This window comes from Acartia tonsa, chromosome 2 (assembly GCF_053477335.1).
Source record: "Acartia tonsa isolate MP-2025a chromosome 2, ASM5347733v1, whole genome shotgun sequence".
NCBI lineage: Eukaryota > Metazoa > Arthropoda > Copepoda > Calanoida > Acartiidae > Acartia > Acartia tonsa.
Window position 1 is genome coordinate 31,353,822 of NC_137261.1, and position 15,772 is coordinate 31,369,593.

At 33.3% G+C, this 15,772-nt stretch overlaps 1 protein-coding gene across 1 annotated transcript in view; it reads right to left on the reverse strand.

Annotated features, from left to right (window-relative positions):
* The window catches only part of LOC145312503 (ras-specific guanine nucleotide-releasing factor 2-like), an 86,423-nt gene that overhangs the window by 32,760 nt on the left and 37,891 nt on the right, over nucleotides 1-15,772 (reverse strand). The window contains exons 26-33 of the mRNA XM_080151760.1: nucleotides 14,587-14,661; nucleotides 14,011-14,072; nucleotides 12,088-12,154; nucleotides 11,641-11,699; nucleotides 9,858-9,970; nucleotides 9,305-9,448; nucleotides 8,622-8,708; nucleotides 7,238-7,302 (exon numbers count right to left, since the gene is read on the reverse strand). Coding sequence (XP_080007886.1) covers nucleotides 7,238-7,302; nucleotides 8,622-8,708; nucleotides 9,305-9,448; nucleotides 9,858-9,970; nucleotides 11,641-11,699; nucleotides 12,088-12,154; nucleotides 14,011-14,072; nucleotides 14,587-14,661 — 672 coding nt within the window. The remainder of the gene's footprint in view (nucleotides 1-7,237; nucleotides 7,303-8,621; nucleotides 8,709-9,304; nucleotides 9,449-9,857; nucleotides 9,971-11,640; nucleotides 11,700-12,087; nucleotides 12,155-14,010; nucleotides 14,073-14,586; nucleotides 14,662-15,772) is intronic.

The following is a 15,772-nucleotide window of genomic DNA, read 5'->3' on the forward strand; positions in this document are numbered from 1 at the left end:
TCTTTGCTGATAATTCTGTCGGCTTCTTCCATCATCTCCTTGGCTTCTGGCACAGATCCTGCTCCCGAAATAACATCATCTATGAAGCTGTGCTTCTCAAGCTTGACTGCAACTGGAATCTGAGGTAACTTGAAATTTTCCTCGGGGTAGGTAGGTATTTCTGGCTCCTTCCATAATTCAGGTTTTGCAACAATATCACTACCATTAATCCGTCCTTCTCCATACATCTCCTTGACCTCTGCTTCACTCTTTCCGCCGAACAGGCGGGACGTCAACTTCAGGGCTGTAACTGCCAGATTCCCAGCAGCCAACTCGCCAAAATTCACCACTTTAGTCAGGTAAATTTCAAGTGGACCGTCTGGCGTTGGGGAAAATAAGACTCTCTTCATCTGGCTGTTGAACTCTGTGGCCAGGATGGAGTTATAAAACTTGGAAATGTCCGCGGTTAAACCAACCTTATAACCGCGGAAAAACAACAAATGATAAAAAATCTTCTGCATTGGCGGCGGACCTCCCAGCATTATGTGATTAAAACTGGTACCCTTGAACGTCAGAGAACTATTTGCACACAATCTCATGGGTGTGGAACTTGAATCCTCCTTGAAAGCAACCACTATTGATGAACAAGACTTAGGCCCTTCATACTTCAATTCTTCAGGCGTTGCTTTTTGGAAAACGCCTCTGGCGATGGCGTCATTGAATACCTGCACATACATATCATAGGTACCTTCCTTGACCATCCTGGCACGATCCTTTTCAGCAATTTTGCGGGCTAAACTCTCATTGTAGGGCAAAGTGTGAGGATCTTCTATGTAAGCATATTGACCTGTCCACTTGTTGGATTGCAAGTCTAGTGTTAAACCTGCCTCAATTATTCTCTGCCTCTCACGCTGGTCCCAGGTAGTGCCGTCGGCCATAGCCTTGCACTCTTGACAGGCAGTACATCCTGGACAAAGTGCCTGCGGCTGTACGCCAAATGATTCAGATGTCAAAAAGTCTGGCAAGGTGCCTCCACTAACACTGACAGCTTTATATGCCGATTTTTGGTCACCAGCTCCACCGTCAGCACTTGTACAGATAAAACCACTACCAAAAATGGTTCGCCACAACATTGACTGGCCCACTTTCTGGTAGGTTGATGGAAACACGTCAGGATGTGTATTTCCAATGATGATATCTAAGCTTCCACTAATATATGTAAATCTTTCTGGCGGCATCTTAAATATTTCGGCGGCGGTTTCGGGGTGGACCGAGCGCATCTCGTTGGCCCTGCCGAGGGTAGGCATGACAGCTGCCTCAAACTCCCTCAAATTACCGTCCCTATCCTTCAGATAAAACACAACATTGCGGCAGGAAGTCTCACTGCCGTCAGCCACAGAAATAGTTGTATATCTGCCGGTAGATTTCAGCTTCAACTTGTTGGATAACTTCTCAGACACAAGTGGCAAATTTGCACCGGAGTCAAACATGACGGTGGCGTGGCAGGCGCCGCCGCCAGGTGCTACAACAGGAACTAACTGAAGTAAGAAGGTACAGGGGCTGGGTGCAGAACTTGACTTGTAGACTGTATTCACACCAGCACTAGCCTCATGGATCAACCGGCTATGATATCTGTTGCAATTATTGGTGCCACAAACACCAAGCTTATCCGATTTATTACACTTGTCAGCAGCATGGCCATCACACAGGCAGAGTTCACACAACTTCTTCTGCTGGACAACTTTTTTTCGGTCAACCACATCCATCTTCTTAAACGTGAGTCAACGGAAAATCGGATGTTTCTCCTTGCAGCTTTCAACAGGACATGTACTGTTCCACTTGGAAGTCTTGTCCTTTCCAGCCTTTCCATTTTTATTGTCGCTGCGGCCAGATACTTGCGCGGCGGCAGCTCTGTCACGATTTCTCTTGCCGGCGCTAGTGTCATAAAACATATCACCGGCCAACATAGCTCCCCTTGTCCTCTCCAGCAGTTCCACAATCTTCTTGATGTCTGGTTGGTTCATGCTACTTAGCTCCATCATAATTTTCTCTCTCAGGGCATCTGGACATTTGTCTTTGAAAATATGAATAAGAGTTAGGTGGTGGTAATCCTTAGCTTCAGAACCAACGATGGCTTCTACTTCCTGCATGGTGCTTTTGAAGGTAGCAATTGCACTAACCACGTCCACAGGTTTATCCACAGGTTTCATCTTGTTCAGCTTAGTTAAAATCTTCATGAACCGGCGGGTGTTTGATAAAAACATCTGATCCAAAAACAACCATTGTTCATTATGATCTCTAATCGCTGACACTTGCTTGCGTAGCTCCGGGTTGGTTATCACCTTCTCCATACACAACATCAGACTTAACCTCTGGTCAGAAAATCCATAACCAGCGCATAGATCTTTAAAGACCTGTTTAAAGTTGGAGTAATCCGTGTCAGTACCGTCAAAGGACGGCAACAAACTGTTGTCCCAGCGCCCTTACTGCGGGTTGGAACTCCGAATATCCACGGCAGACATACTTCTGGAGAGTATGGCAGGTGTCCCACTCTCATCCAAGTTAGATGAACGACGTTCCATCTCTCTAAGCCTTCGGTACATATCACGTACTTCTTGGCGCAACTCCATGGAAATTTTAAGCACTCCCATGTCCATCCTCACCTTCTCAATGACGTCGAGGTTCCTGGCGACAGTGCTCGACCTCGCGTTGTCTGAATCATTGTCTAGCCAGTGCAGAATTTTCGTACACTGCTCCAACGACGCATAAACTTTATCTGCAACAGTTTTCTGTTCACTAGCTTCATCCAAATCACGCTTGAACTCGCGCAACTCACTAGTCTCCACGGCAGGTTTTAGACTTTTTATTAGGTCAGATTGGTCCTTGACCTCACTAAAAATGTCACGAATTGATTTTAAATTCACATTTTCACATGAACTAAAACTTTGGCAGGCTTTTAGATTGTCATAAAACACTTTTAACTGTTCATCAAACACTTCTAGCCTTTCACTGCCAATAGCGATAGCTCGCTCAATTTTCTGCTTTTTGGTTAGTGGCATATTGATTCACTAGGTACTTATTTCACAGAAAAAATTGTCACAGTTTTTTGCATCAATAATCACTGGATGCTATTGATCTCTTGAAGAATGCTAACGCCTATTCTTCAGATACTTTGAAATTGTCTCAACCATGACACTTTGGTTGAGCGTGACTTCCGAATTAGCGGGAAGTTCTAGAGATCTTGTTTGACGTACACACAAACCCCCAATACCAGGAACCATCAAGTTTCAACAGCAGGTTTGATTATAGATTTATTGAGGCAAACTATTTCAAAGTCCTGAAGTTCTTATGGTTTAAAGCCCCTGGTATACTAGGGTCGTTCACGCACTATGAGACCAATGATAGGCCCAACTTTGTTCTCCGAAATCTTCACACACTCACATATCATTCAAAAGTAAAGAACGTGGACGCATCAAAATATAAACAATCCATGCCGCGTCTCTTTAGAAAAGGAAAGTCAAACAAAGACGACATTTGCGCTTAATTTGGGATAATGAATAAGGAATTAATTTCGATCTTGATAAACACAAGCTTCCTCGAAAAGAGGTTAAGACAGGGGTTTTGTACTTTCACTGAACCTATAGTATTTTAACAGGCATTTTAAAGGATATGACAATAGAAATAAATTGATGCATACCCTTAATTATGATAAAATAAATAAAATTACACCTTCTGTAGATTTAAATTGTTAGTGCTAGTTTTTAAGAATCAATGAACACTTAATATAAGTCTCCAATTTCATTAACCCAACAAATTAGTGATTTCAATTCTTTTGAAAACAGTATTATTTCTAAAGCAATTTCCTTTCTCTTCCTGGATTTTAGGGATGTTGGAATAACGGATGATTTTTTAGGACTACAACAAAAATTTATCTGAAAATAATCTAGCTCTATTAAAAAGCTTCCCTAGAAACTAAAGACTTTTTAAACTGTTTTTAACCTATTTTTAAAACATGTATCAAAAATATACTATGACACTAGTAGAATTAAACTGCAGAGCCTAAATTTGAATTAAGTCTTCAATAAACTTTTTTGAGGGGATTTAAAAATTAATTTTACTGTTGCTGTGGTCTTTTTTGATCAGAGCAAAAGGTCTTTTTTTATTTGGGTAAAATTCGTAGCTTTTAGAGTGTTTTGCTTCATATATATAGTATTCTGGTATAGAGTAAAATTAGGCCTTTTGATTTCATCTAAATTAATTCATTAAAAACTTAATTCTTTACAATATATCAATGAATTAACTTTATCGTGCTTGTTTTCCATCACTTATTTAAAACACAAAAAAATTGGCTGTAAAGGGTTAAATAGTGAAAGATGACAACAAACGTTTACGCAATACAACAAATTTTTTTTGTCACATATACAAATATGATAAAATATAAGATTATTCAAACTTATTTTTTTAAATATTTTTAAAAAGCATGTATCTTTTATGTGTATAGTTTTCATTCTTTTCATTTTAATTAAATAAAAATTATTTAACTACATTGGAAATAAGTCACTTTGTGAAAACACTCTTTTTTGAATTGTAAAAAACTGATATGAAACAAGCCTTCTAATTGGTTCAGACTTCAGAATAATATGTTTTATTTTAATGTTAAATTTCTTCTATATAAATTATTGTTTTAGAAAAAAATTATTTGCATCGAACAGAGTAGAGTTTTTATTATTGTATTGATATAATCTGAATCACATCAAATTGTTCTGTAAGAAACAATTTAACCCCAAACTAAAAAATGCTTTTGCTTCCATCAAAATGATCACAGCAACATATAAAATTTATTTTTAAATCCCCCAAAAAAAGTTTATTGGGGACTTAATTCAAATTTGGGCTCTGCAGTCTGATTCTACTAATGTCATAGTATATTTTTGATATATGATAAAAAAATAGGTTAAAAACAGTTTAAGTAGTTTATATTATAATCTACATATATATCAAATGGACAAAAAAATTTAGATTTTTTTTCATATGTAAAAAAAATAAACTAAAACTTTTAAAATAGAACTTTTGTAAGGTGTAAAATATTACCAGAGTTTAAAAGGACTCTCCACAGAAAAATCAACTTTGGATTTTTGAAAATCTAACCTGAAATTATTATTCTCTGTTCAATTTTAGGCATTTTTTGGTTTTAGTGGCATCGCATCGAAGCCCTTTGAAATTTTTTACCTCCTTTAAGTGAATCCTCCCGCCATTTAATTTGTGCTGCTTTAGTGATTTTTAGCTTCTATTTTTGCCGCCGTTGCCGCATTCATCGCCCTTCTCCGCCGCTACTCCACTATTCATCGCTTTTTAATACATGCTCCCCTCTCCCTTGTTCAGAAATTAAATGGAGGCTGGGGGTGTTGTGTATAGCCACGTACGCAATGTATAGCGGAGTAGCGGCGGAGAAGAGCGATGAATGCGGCAACTGCAGCAAAAGATGGTTATATTTGGCGGAGGCGAACACAAAATGGAGGCGGCAGGATTGTTCAGTCAAGGAAGAGGATAAATCGTAGAGCGGCCGGTTGCAATGGAGCAAATGTTCTTTAGCGGCAAACATATATTGAGTGGAGGAAAGTGTAGTATATATTGTTATAGCGGCAGTACAAATAGGCGGCGGACAAAATTTTCAAAGGGCTTCGATCGCGATGCCACAAAAACAAAAAATGTCTAAAATTGAACAGAGAATAATAGTTTCAGGTTAGATTTTCAAAAATCCAAAGTTGATTTTTCTGTGGAGAGTCCTTTTAAATGTAATGTGAAGAAATATAGGCACGTGTTTACATTTTAAGGTAAGGTAAACATTCTTCAAAAGAGCGAATCTTACAAATACATTGCTTTTAATTGCCATCTTCTTTATAATTATAGTAGACAATATTTTAAAGATTATAGTCTACAAAAGAAAATATAATTGTTAAGTTGTTTAAACGTTGAAACCATTTGAGTTTTAAATATAAAAAGCATTTTTGGCATTGATAAATTTTAAAACATAATAAAACAATGAGCGTTGTATAATGGAGACGGTCGCAATTTCACCACAAAAGAAAAAAAATATTTTTAGAGAAGCTACACTATGTCCCATTTCTAAATTGGAAAGAAACCTATTTAAAGTTTTAACACATACGTACACAAAAAGATAATCTTACTTTATTTTACTTAAATGTACATCATCTCATTTATTTGAAATCACATAATAAGTTTTTTTTTCATAAAATTATATTTGATTTAAAAGCATAAATTATTAATAAATATTTAATACAAAAATGTAAACGTTTTAGCTGTAATAAAAGCGTATTTTAAACAGCCCCCTAAACCCAAAATAGAAGGTAGTGTTAGCTTTTGGAATGTATATAATTTTTTTTTGTGGGGGGGGGGGGTGGAATATCTAACCACCCTACATAATCAACATACTTAAGAGTCAAACGAGAGTACTTTTATTGGTAAATTGATGCCCTAGGCACGAGAAGTTTTCTCGCAAACCTCTTAAATTTAATGATGGTTTTGACTTCTTAAACTAGACCACCCTGGCACCCGATTTCTGCACGTCTCTGAGATTCAAAAGTCAGTAGAAACAAAACAAATGAACAAATATATTTTGTCTATACTTAACATAAAAATCATCAAATATTACAACATAGTAAAGTTTTTGTAAAGGTAAAATAAAAAAATAGTTTTGGTTATTTATTTCTTTTCATGAGTTCCATGCGCGAGTTTACAGTATTTATACATTTTTATGCATAGAAAAGCGTTTCAAAACTAATATAAACTTTGGTTCCCGCAATATGTTTAGATACTTAAATATGTGAAGCTCAGTTTTAAATAAATTTATTGAATGACGGCTCTTTAATATTTTAAGTAGTGTAGTTATAAATCTGTGAATTATCCTAATTATGTTTATTTTATTTTTCAGAGTTCAAGGCAGAGTGATAACCCCCCATCTGCATTTTTATTTGAACGTCATCTTTGTATCGCTAATTGATATGTAGGGTTGGCCTAAGAATGCCAATAGAATCAAAACCAGTTCTGTTGCCAATTTTAATCATATGATTAAGACGAATCCAGATAGGTTCATTATCACATATTGCATTTTTGCCACCCTAAGTTGATTGGGAATCTATTGCATAGACATTTGGTTTCACTTTCACCAACTTATATCCTTTAATATTGACCAAACTGTGAAACTATCACATGTCTGATAATGTATGAAAAATAAAATTACCTCGACCTCTTCCTCCATTGGTTCTTGGCTCTCTATTATTGTTACACTCTCTTTTCTCCATTGTCCTAAATTTTAATATTTTTTTGTATTGTCTCATAGTTTGCCGCTTATATGTAAATGAAAATATTAACAAACAAAAAAATAATTCAGATTATGATTTTTCATAGTATATTTCTGTTTATACCTTGTTGATATGATTTACCCTTTATATCCGGGTTGTAAGCAGTGAATATAAAACAGATTCTAAGCCGTGAGTAAAGAAATTGTTAAGAAAAACCAATTTTAATGCAATGGTTTGTCTTTAAGTGATGCGGTTATATGTACGTCTGTCTGCAACCGTGTCAATCAAAAGACATTAAGAATGTTCCTGTAGTGCTATGTAAGGCGCGCACGGTATCCAAATAAGACCTTACGCTAAAATGTAAGTTTCCTTTGTTAAAGTATTTAAAACTAAATTTATTGACAATAACTTAAAAAATAACTTTACCGTACTTTTTAAATTAGAATCTTGTCTTTTACTTAGATTTTTATAGACATGATCATTTTTTTTGTAAACATTGAAATAGCAATACTGTACATTAAAACAGCTTGATATCATCAAAGCATTATTTTGCGTATGTTGATGTATATGGATGATAATATTAAACTCAAGGAGTAAAATTATTTGAAGATTTCATCAAAAATTTTATAAAATTAAGAGCAAATTTTATAAGCTAAGATTTGTTATACAAGATTAATTAAGAGGATTAAGGAATCTTTAAAATTAAGAACAATTATGAAACTAAAATTCTCTATCTTGAGGATTTTTTTAAAATCCAATTATCTTATTTAAAATTGTATTCATATAGACAAAGTCTCTGGACAGTGATATTTATAGAAATGCTAAAGATCACAAGAATGGTCTCAAACTAAACTAGTGTAATACTGCCCCTAATAACTAGCGGCTCTGCCTCACGATGTAATATGATTACTGTATTGTAATCTCTTCAAAAGCAAAGAAATTTACACTTTAGAAATAGCTAAATTCTTCTCTGAGCCTATAGTAGAGAAGAAAAAACGGTTTAAAAGTTGCCGTATTTTGGGTACTGCCAAATTTTTACTATATATTTTACTAATTTGAAGGTATATAATATATGTAGAACCCAGGGCTCGCAGCCGCGCATAAGTCTCAAATTAAAAACTGCTTGTGACCACGAAAAAACTATGGTTTTAAAGTTATATTAGAACGATTTCACGGAGGCTTACACGCTGAAGGCAAGCTGCTACCGAGCCCCGATAGAATCTTTAAATTTAACATGCACAGAAATAGCCATAAACTTTAATTTCTAACTGGTATCATCCTAGTTTACAAACCTATTTTATTTTACACCTATGTAGTGATTACCTGTCCCGTTCCCGGAGGATATTGAAACTCTAAGGGAATTTCTTCCATTGTCCTCTCTCTGGCCATCTACTCTCTGTTCTTCTTCATCTATGAAAAATATAATGATAAAGTTTTTATTCTTTACTCATTATTCTATGTTCTGTGCCTTGGGTTATATGTCATTGAGTTCTATAGTTGTAAGACAAGTTGAATTAAAACTGCGTTATGGCCAAAGACACAAAAAAATAGTTTCTACTGCTGTTATGTCAGAAGCGTGGCAAAATAGTAAGATTTAGTAATTCTATATGGTCAGGCATATTATAGTGTTCAATCAGGACTTCCAAAGCAAGTGTTTTGCGATTAAAGAGTAAATGGACAAACAATTTCAAACAATTTCTTATATTAAATTTGTATACCAATACTATATAAAAAATCAAATTTGAAAATTCATGTAATGAAAAGTGGAAATGTCAATAACAAAAATTTGATGTCATTATCATAATTAAATTTAAATGAACTTTCAAAATTAGGTCTCCAAATTTTTTAATTATTAACTTTTAAATTTTAGATCATTTTTTATTGAAATAAATAAAGCACTACTTTACTATTATCTTTTAAAAGGTATTTGTTACTATTTTTTCTGTGTGCAATTTGCTATATTTAAATTGTTCAAACACTTAAAATCTTCACAATTATATACTTACAACGTCTAAAGCTATATCTCCAATGTTGTGACTTATAAACACTTGAATCAAAACTGCCTCTCTCCCTCTCATCCGAGTAGTAGCCAGATATAGAGCTGGCCCCGCTGATACGTCGCGGAGATATACTTCCTTGTCGACTTCCGTCTAAAATAAAAAGATTGAAATTTAAAATTAATAGTTTAAAAATAATGGTATGGCAATTTTGTCTGACAATAACTCTTATTAATACTTACAGAGGCAAGTTAACCAAAACTACACCACCCATAGTTCTAGGGGATGTGAAAACAAATTTGCGCGCATCGCGCGTCAATTTATCCATTCAAGGACACTTTTGTAACTTTTATAAAATTTATACAAAAAAATCGTAGCTGTCTATAGCCCAAAATGGGGATTACACTATACTTCATCTCTTTTCTAGGGGGTTTCTTTCCCCTTTCTGTTTCCTTCTACTAAGACGTCAATAGAATAGGTAGTCCAAAAGTTGTGACATCTATCCTCATTTTCCTAGGGCACTAAATACAGCTACAAAAAAGTCCATTCATAAAAGTTGTACCTGGACCAGTGCTGTAGCCAGAACAAGAGCTAACCCGCCGTTTCTCAGCATCATTCGGATTCAAACTTGACTGGTTTTGTCCGGGGTTCTCTTCACGAAGATTTTCAAGAGATCTTAAAGATAAAATGTGTTCAACATAGGAAGTATTATCTTCTCCCAAAATAGTAATAAAACTTCTGCCTATAAGAAGCCACATTGTAAATATCATATCAGTTATGCGGTTAGCTAAATCATTCGGTACAAACAGACACACACAGATCCTGTTACTTTATTATAAGGATTTAACATTCACAATATAAATCTGTCAAAAATATAATAATAAAAGCTCTATAAATGTATAATCATACCATCTCTTATTTTTTTTCTTTTCTTTGATTATTTAAAAAGGAAGAACCATGCATTATAGATTCTGTATACATTTAAATATTACAAAAAGTAAAAGGTTAAGGGAAAAAAATAAAATATTGAATGAAATCCATAAGAATGTTATTATATATTTATCTAAAATCAAATTAACCTCCTATATTCTATTTAGCCAGCGATTGTTTCAATGTCTATAAATATTATTTATTTGATATACCTAAGTAACCTTTGTAGATTTACAATAACCTTTTGGAACTACCATGTTTTCATATTTTTTTTTATTTACCTATATAATGCCACTTCAAACCACTTAAAATACCAAACTTATTTTTGGATAGCTTCTAAAGCATCAATTGTGAGTGTTTCAGTTTTATTTATATAGGTTGTGTGTGATTGTTTGGTTCAATAATTTAGGCTAGCCTACACATCTTTCTTGAAGTGTAAATGGAAAACAAAAAATGTCTGAAATATAAGAAGAAAACAAAAGTTTTAGACATTTATATCAAGATTAAATCCTGAAATTTTCAAAATATTCTAACGAGGGATTTTTGAGAAAATTAGATTTGAAATTTCAAGTTCAATTTTTATGCCCTAGGAGTTACAGCATAATCATGACAAGAAAAGATTATTTACTTAAAATTTTGAACAGCTTTGCTTTTATGAAGTCTTTTATAAAACCTCTCTATATATAGTTTATTTAATGCTGAATTTCCGTGACCTTAGCAAAGCAACTGATAAAATGGCCATTGATTAACTCCCTTCAGGAGTGGTTTTATGAAGAACTTTATAAAAGTAAACTTGTTAAAATTTTACATAAATAATCTTTGCTTTTCTTGTCATGATTATGTGGTAACTCCTAGGAGATGAAAATTGAAAGTGAAATTTTTAAATCTAATTTACTCAAAAATCCCTCGTTAGAATATTTTAAAAATTTCAGGATTTAATCCTGATATAAATGTCTAAAACTTTTGTTTTCTTCTTATAGGGCAGACATTTTTTGTTTTCGTTTTCCATTTACACTTCAAGAAAGATGTGCCTAGCAATTATGGATTTTCTGAGTCTTGCTAAACTCTTTATATCTATGCAAGACTAAAGATTCAAAGAAGATCTAAATCTTTTGCTGACCTAAGAAATTTTATAGGATTTGGTCTAATGCTATTTTAAGCTTGTTTATTACTTCTTTTGTTTTCTTCTTATAGGGCAGACATTTTTTGTTTTCGTTTTCCATTTACACTTCAAAAAAGATGTGCATAGCAGTCATGGATTTTCTAAGTCTTGCTAAACTCTATATATCTAAGTAAGACAAAAGATTCAAAGAAGATCTAAATCTTTTGCTAACCTAAGAAATTTTATAGGATTTGGTCTAATGCTATTTTAAGCTTGTTTATTAAAAGATGTATTAAATCATAAGATAACTTACCCACAAGAGCTAGTTGGACTAGACTGGTTGAAAAATACCTTCTTTAGTGCCTCTAATACCTAGAATGAAATTTTAAGAATTAATGAAATTCATTCATGTAGGTGTCTTAACCTCTATTCTTCATCGTCTTTCTTTAAACTTAATATTTGACTAGGAGTGGAAAAATATCAGTAAATTTGTTTTCAAACTATTATCACAATCTTAATGAACATGCAGACACACAATACTATACTTGATTAACAGATAGTTTTTTGTTTATTTTTACACGCGACTTTGGCTCAACACGTAGCGCATCCGCTCGTCGTCGTGAGGTAATAAATTCGAATCTCGGCCCGTTAAAGCGTCAACTTTAGACGTCAAAAATGGTTCTTACTGCTGCTATGTCTATTGCGCGACATAAATAGTTAGAATAGGGGCAATGCCTTGAGTTTAGGTAGTTGTACTAACCTGAACTCCATCAGTAAACACTCTGTAGGTCAGCAGGAATGTATTCAGAAAATCAATGGATAAAAACCTTAAATATTTATTTTTTTATTTTATGTATCCTGAATGTAATTTATTAGTCAGAGTTTAATTTGTGTGTTGTAGTTCTTTGCATTTATATCTTTACTTTTACTATATATTAGGGTGTGTCGATTTTGGAATTTCACATTAGTAGACATTGGCAAGGGTTACTGGGCCAATATAAAACCCTGTGAAACTTGAAAGAGGTTTTTAAATCCAAAAACAATGGGCGCGCGGGGGTATAAAATGTGCCCGCCCCCCCTATAAAACCAAAAATTTAAATTCCTTCAAACACCGCATTGAAATGCTGAATACAGATCTGAAAACCGTTTTGAAAAATATTAATTCAGTCTGAAATGATTTCCAAATAACTTACCAAAATGAACAATTTTGACTAAATCAGCTGTTTTTAGGTACTTAATGAGATCTTATTCGAACTAGGAGCAATATTTTTCAAAACGGTTTTCAGATTCGTAATCAGCATTTCAATGAGGTCACTTTGATATGCAACATGCCTGTGTTTGAAGGAATTTAAATTTTTGGTTTTATAAGGGGGTGGGCAATTTTTATACCCCCCGCGCGCCGGCAGCCATAAGAGCCAAGTTAATTTTGAAACTTGAATGGGGCTTATCATACATATATATGACTTCCACAACTTATGATAACAGTAAAATCTAAAAAAAGGGGAAAATGGGCCCACCCTACTATATATATTCTTAAAAATGAGAGACTCGACTAAGTGGCTGAAATAATAAGCCGTGTGACGTCAATAGAATTATCTCTTTTATGGGGTTACCTTGCCCACTTCTCCTCTCATCTTTTATGACGTCACACGGCTCATTTTTTCAGCCACTTTGTCGAGTCTCTAAAAATGATTAATCAGAATATTTTCTTTAAATTATATTTTTGTAATCCGATAAGGAAAAGAAATATTTTTGAACATGCAATTAGAAATGTTTGAATAAATTTAACTTTTCTTGAGCTATATGCGAGACCAAAATATGCATTGTTATTGAATTTGAATCATCATAAACAAAATAATAATGTGCTTTTACATTGGTGCAAATAAGAAAGGAAAAAAACCGATTTTATTAGGGCACTTTCTTAACTATGAACTGAACTCCAAACAAGAATAGATATGTCATTGTCCAAAAGTGGTAGCACCATCAAAATTTTAAGTATTACTGCGATAAATCATTAACCATTCATGCCATTGAAATCTTAAATTTAACAAAAAGACATTGAAAATATCGTGTTTTTCCTCAAACGTTGATTTATTGTAAATTTTTTTGCGTATTGCGGATTTTTCATGTTATATTCCTAAATTTAAATAATACACGGTATTTGAAGAACATCATATAAAATTTATAATACATATATTTGGTCCATAGATAGTAAAAGAAAAACAATTGTGTTTGTAGTGTATGAATATATGGTTACAAATATTTCATTCATATTTTTCAAGATATAGTATATTGATTCTTATACTAAATTTATAATAGAATTATATTTAATAATAAGTCTTCTGGTAAATGTAAAACATGAATAACATTTTTTAGGTATCATTATTCTTTTATTTTAGACTTTGAACAAACCAGCATACATATTAGAATAACTATATATAATGTAGGAAATAATGATATTTTAGTAAGAATGTTGGTTATAAGGAAAATTAGCTCTTATAACAGAATGGATAGCAAAACAATCTTTAATGCTTCCACTTAAAAGCCCTTAGCAAGCACAAAAACTCCCTTTGCTCTATAATTTTTAAATCATTTCAAAATAAGAGGGGATGTGGTTTCTGTGCTAGACTTATGTGCCTACTAGTTTCTACCTATTAGTTTCTACCTACTAGTTTCTACTAACCTAAGATCTGTTAGGCGTTGTAGGAGCCGCTCTGGGGTAGCATAACGAATCTGGGGTACTTGCTAAAATAAAATAATTCTATTAAATCATATTCATAACAAGGATAACAACATCCATATGCAGTGAAGCAAAAAATGTGGATGGAAATAAGGAAAAACTGAGTTATAAAGAATATTTAGTGTCAAAATAAACTTATAAATTATAAATTTAGAAAATGACAAAACCCTTTAATAAAATGTGTATTGTTCTCTTGGTAGCATTACCGATAGACCCACGAACCGAGTAAATTATATACTTGATGCTAATTACTATAGAGAATCTTCACAAAAAATGCAGATCACGTTTCCCCCGATAACATATCTTACAGACGAACGGATATCAAGAATTATTGAGCAGCTTTGCAACTAAAAATTAGTATTTAAACAGTAAAATATTTTGTTTCTTATAAGTAATTTGAACATTTTTTTGATTTAACAATAAAAACATTGAATATACGAGGAGACTATTGACAAACGGACGTACGTCGTACATACACCTTTAGATACTACAGTAGCTGCGCTTATAATATATTATTACCTTGCATGTATTCAGAGTTCTGCTAAATCTGATATCTACGTCATCTTTAAATAATGAAGGATCACTTTTCACAAACTAATTTTTTTTATAAAGTCTTAAAATAGGTCAAATTCCAACTCCATAAAATCCTTTTATTTATCCTTATAATAAAGTAACATGATGCCTGTCTGCTTTCTGTTTTACCAAATGAGCTCGCTAACCGCTGAACCGATATGGTGCTCCTTTACAGTGTAGCTTCTCATGTAGGTCCTGGGAAGGTTTAAAGCTATTTCAGGGGAGGGTAACACCACCCTCCTAAGAGAAATCGATAAGAAATTTAAAAACGCCACCCTGCGAAAATTTTTGGCAATTAGCTAAAAACATAACTATAACCATCTAGCGTCGAGAAAAACAGCTGATTTTAACATAGATTGAAAAGAAACAATTTTATGGATCCCTAGAGCCGAGGCCTTTAGGGGCGTAGCCGCTCGTAATAGCAAAATAACTTTCAATTAAAAGATTATTATCGTCCCTAAAATAAACAAGATGCTTCGCCCTAGTACTTCGACCCAAAGTTAATGGGAAGGTCCCATCCACAACATTTTTTTTCAAAAGAAAATTTTTGGGGATATGGGTATTATTAAAGGAAGGTGGGGGAAGCCCTAAAGAAAATAGGTTAGAACCATATACATAACAGACACATTATATAATTTAAAAAGATCAATCGGTTCAGCAGTTACCGAGATCATAAGCTTCAGATAGACAGACAGATTAACGACATCGTTTTAATTTTATTATTTGATTTAAAGGTTTATAACGACTAAAATTATATACAAGTTTAAATCCTGAAATATAGATAAATTATCCTTGTTTCAATATCATAAATCTAATCTATCAGCAACCTTTGTATATTCTTTCAAAATATTCTATATGTCGAAAACAAGAAGGTCTACATTTAATAGTAGCGAAGCAAATTTATCAAATATCGGACATAAAATCAACATAATAAATCAAAGTCAACAAATCAAGTAAAAATTGCAGATAAAGAAAAATCTTCATAACATGCATACCAGCAAACATGCAATACATGAAATATAGTAACGCTACAAAAAAGAATAGCCAATTTTTAAATATAATGATGTACATAGAAAAGACTATTAATCAAGCCTATCTTTATTCTAAATCAGGAATAAAGTATAAATAAATC